This window comes from Salvia miltiorrhiza, chromosome 5 (genome assembly GCF_028751815.1).
Source record: "Salvia miltiorrhiza cultivar Shanhuang (shh) chromosome 5, IMPLAD_Smil_shh, whole genome shotgun sequence".
In the NCBI taxonomy this organism is placed as follows: domain Eukaryota; kingdom Viridiplantae; phylum Streptophyta; class Magnoliopsida; order Lamiales; family Lamiaceae; genus Salvia; species Salvia miltiorrhiza.
Window position 1 is genome coordinate 46,678,838 of NC_080391.1, and position 9,895 is coordinate 46,688,732.

The window sequence follows — 9,895 nt, forward strand, 5'->3', positions numbered from 1 at the left end:
GTGGCCATGGGGATGGCGTCCGCCGGAGATGAACAGAGGGAGAGAGAGGGAGAGACGGCGGCGGCGGCCATGGGGGTTGCGTCCGCCGGAGAAGAACAGAGGGGGAGAGAGGGAGAGGCGGTGACGGCCATGGGGGTTGTGTCCGCCGGAGAAGAACAGAGGGGGAGAGAGGGAGAGGCGGCGACGGCCATGGAGAATAAGAGAGAGGCGAGAGGGAGGTGCGGTGTGAGAGAGAGAAATATGAGTGAGGATAGGTTAGGTTAATAGGTGTAGATTAGTTGACTTAATTATAGAGTTTAATTTGGTGTAATTTTTACCCAAAAAGGAAAGTAACCAACTTTAGTGGGACACCCAAAAAGGAAATGTGGCCAACTTTAATGGGACGGAGGGAGTATTATATAACCTTTTGCCACCCTCCGCTTATAGGCATCTCTTACCCCAATCATTTAAATTCACCGATTCATACTATTCCCTCCGTCCCACTCTAATAGTCAATTTTTCGTTTTTGGGATGTCTCACTAAAATAGTCTTGTTTTTATTTTTGGTAATAATTTTACACTATAAATAATATGGTCTCACACATCTTTACACACTTTTACATTCAAAAAATAAGTTTCTTAATCTCTGTGTCGAAAAGAAACAAGACTATTCTATTGGAACGGGGAGAGTATTTTTCATTAGTTTCACAAGATTTTCAAATGCTAAGGGTCAATTTGCCATTTTCAAAATATTTCATTTGTTCCATAATTCATTTATTTAATTATGCATATTTTAACTATATCTCATTTTGTAGTATAACTAAAAGTATACAAAAATAAAAGTAATGTTCTTTGAAAAAACGGCTGGTACCAACTTTCTTCCAAGAATCAAAACCATGAGCCGGTAGTTCTAAATCGAGCTCAAAACCATGGCTTCAGCCTTGTTTCTTCATGGACCGGTTTTGGTTTCGATTGGACTCGTGAACCGGGCCGAGGTAAAAAAATACTGTAAATAAAAATAACTGGATTTAAAATCCGAAGGATAAACTTCCTTAACTGGAAGTGAAATTTCTTGTCTGCTGAAATCATCCCCCGCTTTCAGTTTCAGACCGTCAATCTATCAATTTCCTTTCCACAAAATTTTGTTAGTTATATATGTGTTATATTTCTCCAATAAATTTCACGGCTTCTGCACCGATTGCCGTCTGTCATATCGGCAACATAGGTTTTTGTTTCATACTACTTGTTCAAGATTCACGCACTAAACCCAGCAAGTTCAGAGAGCTATAATCGCACCAGAACTTGTAGATATATACATATATAGACACGATATTTATACTGCAATAATCGTATTTTCTCAAGACAATAATACGGTCAATTCCCTCGCTTTTACTGTGTTCGGAGGGTAATTCGAAGATAAAATCATGGCATACGAGAACGACGCGTAAGTCATCCTCCCCTTTCCCCAATTTATGATTGTTGATTTGGGTTTTTAATGATTACATATTTGTGTACTGAGTAAAGCTAGGGTTTTGAATGGGAATTGGGGGGTTTCTGTAGATTTATTGCTATCTGTCGTTTATGGATGTGTGAGTTTGTGAATTAGGGTTTTTCTATGTTGAATTGGGATTAGAAAATAATTGAGTGGCATTTTTTTGGTGGTGAATTTAGCTACCGTGATGAAGAAGGCGAGCCATTGGTGGACTTCGATGATGATGTCCGATCTGAAGGGGAACAGCCCCACGATCTCTTGGATGACATAGATGATTCCGTCTACGATCGCAGCGAAAGATCTCCAACGCCAGTGTTTAATGACTCGAATTCTAAGCCCCGGAAGCGATTGATAAAAAAATCATCTATTAAAGAATCTGGGCCCTTAGATTTTGGATTAGATGATGATGATGATGATGTAGGTGATGTTGGTGGGGATTATGGCCGGGAGGATGATGTGGCTGGGTTGGTGAGAGATGATTACTCTGATGGCGGAAAGAGGAAGAGGGATAAAGGAGAGAAATTGAGAATTCTGGAGAAAAATAGGAAAGCAGAGAAGGAGAAGAAGTTTAAGGTTAGGAAGAGTGGAGGAGGAAGAATGAAGGATCATGAGGCAGATCCAGAGATGAAAGAGATGTGGGACACTATTGCGGGTGACAATTCTGAGGTTATAATCATCTTCTAAGTCTTTCATTCACGAATATTGTTTCTCTTCTTTAATTGGTGCTTTAAGTGTAATCTACTTGTTGGGATGAAATGCTTTGACGAGCTTTTGGTGGTACATATTGTTAAATTATAGAATTACATCATATTGGTGAATTTAATGATCTGATTTCAAACTTTCCATGGACAAGATGAATTTATGGAAATCTTTTTTTTTTTTGAGCCAAAATTTATGGAAATCTTGTGAAGTTGTAGTTTGGCTTTTATACATGTGTATAGCCAATTTGGATTATATCATACCCCATGAATTTGACAATCTGATTTGATGCCTTAATCAGCAGAATTTACAATTTTACTGAAGTTTGGTGAAGCAATGTGGTTTGGTTTTTATTTGGTAATAGATCTAGCCAAATTTTCATTATTTCATATCTGATGAATATGTAATGAATTGTCAGTTGCGTGTATAATTGAAGTTCATGAATTTATGAAAATTTTGTTAAACCATGTGGTTTGGCTTTTATTGTTGTCTATACGTGCTCTATTGATATATATTTCTATTTCTTTTATTTGAAACTGATTGCATGCTTTCTCTAATTAGCTTGTGGTTAGGAACTTCAATTGTTTGAGGTCACTTTAGTGTTGGTGATTTACTGATTTTGGTTATTTGTTCGTAATTTTGGATGGGGAAGCCTTATGTGAGACTGTCTGATGGCACCCATACCCAGATCCAAACAAAACCTAACACCAACAAACTACAAATATGACACAAAAGATGAGTTTGAATCTGGATATAGGTACATCATCTTATGGATCATTACTCGTAAGATGCTCTCATAAGTTTTTGCCTTTTTGGATAAGGCTTTGGTCCTTGACGAAAAATGGTTTATCGATGTATAGAGTTATTCTTAAAATCAGTAGAGTGCAATTCTGGATTATAACATCATTATGGTAATTGTGTGACAGTATTTTATTCTTATGGTTCAGTATGACCCAATAGTAATCACATTCACAGCATTGTTGCTCTTTGTTTTGTTAGTTATGTTATTTGTCTAATGATGACATGCATCCTTAATGATGATTTGTCTTTACCCAAAATTCTTCAGGATGACCAAGAAGGTGTTAGGACTCTGGACGATGATAATTTCATCGATGATACTGGCGTAGATCCTTCTGACCGTTATGCAAGTGACCGTGAACATTCTCCAAGTCGAGCTCCCGAGGTTTGAATTACATCTTATTTAGATTCGGCACTAATTATACAGCTTTGGGATTCTGCTGTTTCTTTTCTATATTACTAATTTCGTAAGATCTATAATCTAAACTTTGAAAAAAGTCGTTTACTGTTGACTGTTGTTATATGTTTTATGCATTTGCATTTATACCCAGATGAAGAGGGTAGAAAACATATTGGTTTATTTTTCACAGCTGCTGCAAAAGCAGCTGTCATGCCTGACATGGAAACTAAAGCTGCAACAGCCTGTATAATTTGAAACACTAATTCTTCGAACAAATTTTTCTTGCATAAGGATGTCTTTGAACACTGCCGTTCTTGGTTAGGAGCAATATTTTGCTCTTTGATACAATTTTTCTATTTTCTTACAAATGACCCACAGGCCTGAAAGTGTCAAGGTCTATATAAGTAATTAGCACACAATTTTTCTAATTAATAATTTGATTCATCTTAAGCATACATTCATTTATTTTCATGATGCTTATGGTGCTCCTCCTTATCTTTCATTAACTCATCTGATATGGCTAATAAGTGCTGCTTAATTATTTTTCAATTATTTCTGAGGTCATTCAAGGAGGCACTTCGATATGCACCCCAAAATGTTCTTTACACACCCAAAATTTTAAGAAACCCAGGTGTAAGGAGGATTTTAGGTTGCATTTAGATGCACCGAAAAAGAAATTGTGTTTATATCTGTAATATAATTATTTGAGCATAATTGTAATGATTGCTCTATGATAAAATATTACTTTTGTGGGAAGAAGTCATGATCATTTAACATCAATTGATTGGCGAAATCTATTATGTATCCATACTAATCTAATTCCGTCTTACCATATATATTCTCTTTATATAAGCTTAGCTGCTCCAAAACACGGGCAAGATCTAGGGGCTATCCCTACTGGGTTCCCTGTCCTACACAGACACTATGGTTGATGGTTCATAAACTTTTTCTTATTCCATCATGGACAAAGCCGTTAAAAAGGAACAGCATTCATCTGTGATCAATTCTCAGTTTTATTGCATGAACTGAAGTCTTCTATACCTGCAATCCCTTTTTCACCCTCTGTGTGTGTGTTCATGCACTCGTGTGTGTGTGTATTCCAAACCGCAAACCACACATGCATTAGCAGACACACTATATACAGGCAGGCTATCTAACATACACCTATCCCTCCTTCCTCTTGCTTTACATGAAATAGCAAGAGACCTGTTCAAATATGAGGTATTTAGCTAATCTATTGGCTATAGGTCATCACAATTGTGTTTTGGTTATTTATTTTATTTAATTTTTCTTGTGAGGTTATTCTATTCAGGTCAGTCTTTTGTGGGTAAGGAAATTTTACAACTAATTTTTTTTTTTTTTTCTCTCGCGGCCTTATTTTGTAGGCAGAAGAGGGAGAAGAGGATGATGAAATCAAGGACCTCTTCAAGGTTGGAAGGAAAAAGAAGAAAACTGAAAAAAGTCCTGCTGAAATTGCATTACTAGTTGAAAATGTGATGGCTGAGCTCGAGGTGGTTGCAGAAGAAGATGCAGAGCTCAATAGACAGGGGAAACCTGCAATCAATAAATTGAAAAAGCTGTCCCTTCTGACAGATGTTCTCTCAAAGTTAGTTATTATCAGTTCAAGTTTCTGGGCCTCTTCTTATGCCTATTAATTCCTTTACCCTTCAAATTTCTGGCCTGTTACCATGCTAATAAAATATCAGTTTTACTTGCTTTTAATGAGGATTCATTGTCATGCAGAAAGCAACTACAGCAAGAGTTTCTTGATCATGGAGTTTTGACTCTGTTAAAGAACTGGCTTGAGCCTCTTCCAGATGGAAGCTTACCAAATATCAACGTTCGTGCTGCTGTTTTGAAGATCCTTAATGATGTGCGGAATTAGTTATTGTTTGATTACTTTTGTGCATTCTGTGAATTTAAACAACTATGAAGCTAACAGTTTATGCTACTGCAGTTCCCAATTGACTTAGAGCAGTATGACCGCAGAGAACAACTAAAAAAGAGCGGCCTTGGCAAGGTCAGGGTTAGCTTCAATTTAAATTTTCATATGGATAAATCTTTCAATTTGTCCCCCTTCTATGTGGTTATAATTTCTATTAATAACCATTGAGAGAGTTAATGATTGATCTGGCAAAAAGATTTTCTATGGCAAGGTAGTCAATTATGTCTTTTTGCATTCATTTGATCTCTTAACTTCCTCACTCTAATATTTATCTTTATATCTAAAGAATCTTTCTTTGATTTCTTTAACTGTTTGAATCCTTAATTATCTTTCCTCGTGATATTTTGTATTTGTGTTTTATATTGTAGCCATGTTATCAATTTTCTAACTCTATTTTGTTGATTGTCGTTCAAACATATGTTTTTTCTGATTGTTTTTTCCTACTGCATTTATATATGTTCTTTCTAGATAGCTTGGGGATTAAGCTTGACGCTGCATTACATTTTGGCAGGTCATTATGTTTTTGTCAAAGGTTGATGAGGAAACTACTGCCAACAGGAAACTCGCTAAAGAGTTGGTGGATAAATGGGTAATATAGCTGTTTTTACCTTGATTCATTGAAGATTTATCGTTCGCTGACTGTTGTGGGGGAATATATTGATTGTTTGTGAACAAGCTGTAGTGCTTGAAAATGGATATGGGCTGGTTTTGTTATGATCTGAAGTTAAACCTTTTCTTTCTGATTTTTTTTTTCTTCTGAGAAGATGCTGAACTATTATGTATATAAATAAATTTCACGCTACTTTGCTTGTACTATTCGAGAAAATTGACGAGTCATCTGGCATCCTCTGTCAGGTATTTGTTATTAATGGCTTAACAAATCACTTTCTGGATGTAATTGATACAGAGCCGACCAATTTTCAATAAGAGCACAAGGTTTGAAGACATGAAAAACTTTGAGGATGAAAGAAGCTACAGGAGGACACCTGTTAAAAAGTATTTATTATCTACCCTTTTACGGGAGAGCTACTCTGTGTTTGAAAAGGTCAATCGGCACTACTAACAAATTTCCCTTGTTGATTTTCATCAGGGTAATGAATAATGCAGCAGGAAGGGCATCGCGGGGGGATGATGACCTGGATTTTTCGCAGTAAGAATCAGTTGCATTGTGCCTGTTGTTTCCTAATTTAGATTCTAACTTCAACCTGTGATATATTTAGCGTTATTACATTGTTTGCATCAAATTTTCTGTTCATTTACGTGCCAATGTGTAGGGAGCGAAAATCCGGACAGTCATCTTCGAGGCAACATGCCTCTAGGCCTGAAGCAATGTCCATGGACTTTATGGTCCGTCCTCAATCCAAGGTTGATCCAGAAGCTGTACGAGCCCGTGCTAAACAAATGGTACAAGATCAGCGTAGGGCAAAGGTTGGTAGTTCTTTCATTAAAAAGACAAATCTCAGATGGAATGCCATTGTTCTAAAAAATATAGGGCTTGATGTGGATGGGAGTTTACATACTAGTTTGAGAAATACTGGACCTTTCCTGATTTGTTGCTTATGTGATTCTATTTGTGCTGAAGAGATTGTGCACATTTCTATTTTCTATGCTTATCAGTAAGTTTCAGATTTTTATCCCTCTGGGTGCTGCAACATTTCTTCGGTTATGTCATCGGGAGACGGGAGGAGATATCTACTTTGCTTTAGTTCATAACTGCGCGTTCTATCCAGTGGCTTTCTCATGTGTATTTTTGGGTGTCTTGACCCCTATTTTAATTTAGTATTGTGAAAAGACCATTCTTTTGAATTTTGGTAGTTTATAAATTTATAGCTCATGGTGTGATCATACCGTGACTGAACTTTAAAGGAAGCAATCATATATGATTAATTTGCACGAGCTTCTTGTATATGATAAAATTAGCATAAACCTGTGTATCGGAAAGGTGAAGAAGCTGCATATAGCAATGTTAACTATATATGGAGTTTTCTTTAGGAAAATGTGTTGCACGTAAATTCTATATTAGCTTCTTCTTTAATATAGGGTGTTCAATTAACGGGCCAAGTTTCATTCAATTGTGGTTTAAAAGTCTACTTCTTTGATATTCTCACTCTTTTTTCCAAATGTTAGTTTATAAGTGTTCTTATCGTTCAATATCTAATATTTGCAGATGAATAAGAAGTTGCAGCAGCTGAAAGCACCGAAGCGAAAACAACTACAGGCTACTAAACTCAGTGTGGAGGGTCGTGGCATGGTGAAATATCTGTAATCCTCTCGTTTGGGAATTAACTAGGACGAGGGAACTTGGCGCGTGATTGGCTGTATCCTTGTTATTTGCATGGGATGGAATGGTTGGCTACATCAGTCTTGAGTGGTGGATGCATCTGGTTTATCTGGGTGATCTTGATTGAATGTGTGTGTGTTTAGTGGATTGTGCTAAGTGTTTTTTGTGTTGATCAATCTCCCATAATGTGTTGTTGTATGATATGTATCTCTTGCATCCTTGAATTGGATATTGGATAATCAATCCCTTTATACTATTTAATAATTTATTTTTAAGTTCTCTTCTTTCGAAAAATAGTTTATAAGGCTGCGGTCATGGCCTTCGTGCCCCTGTACGGGAATGTCAAATTAGCTATTAGGGTTTATTTAAAAATTTGAAATTTGAAATTTATCTAATTTATATTGATATTGAAGCATGGCCATGTTGTATAGACTGCTGAAGCAATTAAGTAGTACTTCCTTCATCCACGAAAGAATTTCTTAGTAGCGAGTGATACTGATTTTAATAAAATGATGTTGAATGCATTGAGTAGAGAAAAAGTTGTTGAGTGTATTGAGAATAGTGAAAAAAGAAAGGATGGGGTATTTTTAATTGGTGAGGGTATAGTTCCAAAAAATATAGGAAATTTTTTTGTGGACGTCTCAGAAAGAAAAGTAAGAATTATAATTTTGAAGGACTTGTATTTTTTTAAAACTTGATTAAGTGGACTGTTGAAGCATTTAGTTTGATCAAGTTAAATTGCATGAAAATACCCGATCTTATACTAAATTGTAGCAAAAAATATAACGACCTTGCAATCGGTTGTAATGTCGGTCTGGAGATATTTTTCGGCTAAATTCAATTAGGGTTTACTGCTTACGTGTGGACTTTATCCGATGTGGCAAAAAATAGTTGTATTCGTGGCCTGGTGTGTGTGCAATGACTGAACGACGTTTTCGATTGGGACCAAAACAACGTTGTTTCTAGAAATTGGATGAATTTCTGGAAGAATTATGTCGAAGGAGAGGGGAGAACGATGGGAAGAAGAAATGGTGAGATAAGCTCGATCAAATCCCTAATCCTTATATGTATTGCAATTGATTTATTTCTTGCTAAAACGGCGTCGTTTTATGCAAATGGAAACGACACTGTTTCATTAGCCAACCCGACTAGCCATCTTAGCTTTTCGGAGATCCACCTCAACATCGATTTAGCCCGAAAATGTCTCCGGACCGACATTGCAACCGATTGCAAGGTCGTTATATTTTTTTGCTACAATTAAAAAGTTTGTCAAAACAAGGTAATCAATCATGTACGACGAGTTCTAATATTTTATCGAAATATAATCATTTAAATGCTCAGAAAGTAATGGCTCATTTTATTGCCACGAAGCATTTGCCTTTTCTATAAAAAATGCTATTATAATTACGATGCTAAAAAAATAACTAGAACTACTATGCTTAGGAGAATTAGAAGACATGTCGAAGAAAAAAAATGTGATTTAATGAAATATTTTAGCATGTTAAATCGAAATATTTCTATATGTTCCGATATATGTGCCGATGCTTTTAAAGAAATGCTTATATGGGTGTTACTTATCATTGGATATATGAATGTTGGTTTTTGCAAAAACGTTTAATTGCATTTAGAGAGTTAAATGAAATACATAATGCTACTAATATTGCTCAGTTGAAAATTACCGTTTTAAATGAATATCGTTTGTTAAATAAAATATTTTCTGTTGGTTTTAATAATACGACTGCTAATACCACCTTCATTCCTGAATTAGTTGTCACACGCTCACCTGCTTTTAATGGTAAGTGTTGAATTATAACGTGGGATTTCATTATAAACGGTGGATTACCTGCACAAGTGTAAAAAGATGACGAAATAGAGTCTGTGGAACGTAAAAGAAAATAACACTGGGTTGTATTTATGAAAGCGTGTGTTTTACAAATGACAATGGAATCTATTTATAGGATACATGGGTTTAGGGGCATAAAAGTAATTTCCTCTCTGAGTCATGCAACGTGTGCGTTACATAGGAGCATAACTGGAACCTGATGTGTCAGAATCTGTTATTCGTATATTTTTTGATGACTTCAGCATATAAGATACAAGGTTGTCTCTCTTCCGAGCAGAATTCTCCTTCGGTCTCTGTCCTTTATTCCTTCTGAGCTATCTCCTCGGCCTTTAGTCAGAGCTGCTAATATCCTCCGAATACGGCTCCGACTAAACTTCTCTGGAAGCATGCTCCCACGCGCTAAACTTATTGTCCTCTTCATTCACATACACGTGTAACAATCCAATTGCTCACTTATTC

The 9,895-nt window shown here is 36.2% G+C and overlaps 1 protein-coding gene across 3 annotated transcripts; it reads left to right on the plus strand.

The window, feature by feature from the left end:
- The first annotated feature begins 1,027 nt into the window (after positions 1-1,027).
- Positions 1,028-7,866, plus strand: LOC131024545 (protein IWS1 homolog 1-like). 3 transcript variants are annotated; one of them, XM_057954059.1, is made up of 11 exons: positions 1,028-1,422; positions 1,650-2,136; positions 3,236-3,352; positions 4,753-4,973; positions 5,111-5,240; positions 5,325-5,390; positions 5,830-5,901; positions 6,220-6,308; positions 6,403-6,462; positions 6,587-6,740; positions 7,480-7,866. In XM_057954059.1, the coding sequence occupies exons 1-11, from the start codon at positions 1,403-1,405 to the stop codon at positions 7,576-7,578; spliced, it is 1,515 nt and encodes a 504-aa protein (XP_057810042.1). In that variant the 5' UTR covers positions 1,028-1,402; the 3' UTR covers positions 7,579-7,866. The 3 variants fall into 3 exon arrangements, with proteins under 3 accessions (XP_057810042.1, XP_057810041.1, XP_057810040.1); XM_057954058.1 differs by having other exon boundaries at positions 5,325-5,387; positions 5,824-5,901; XM_057954057.1 differs by lacking the exon at positions 7,480-7,866 and having other exon boundaries at positions 5,325-5,387; positions 5,824-5,901; positions 6,587-7,177.
- The last annotated feature ends 2,029 nt before the right edge of the window (positions 7,867-9,895 follow it).

Coding starts and splice junctions, on each gene's coding strand:
- LOC131024545 (XM_057954057.1), top strand. CDS start 1,403: ATGGCATACGAGAACGACGC. Junction 5,902..6,219: donor AAGAGTTGGTGGATAAATGG/GTAATATAGCTG, acceptor TAATTGATACAG/AGCCGACCAATTTTCAATAA. Junction 6,463..6,586: donor GATGACCTGGATTTTTCGCA/GTAAGAATCAGT, acceptor GCCAATGTGTAG/GGAGCGAAAATCCGGACAGT.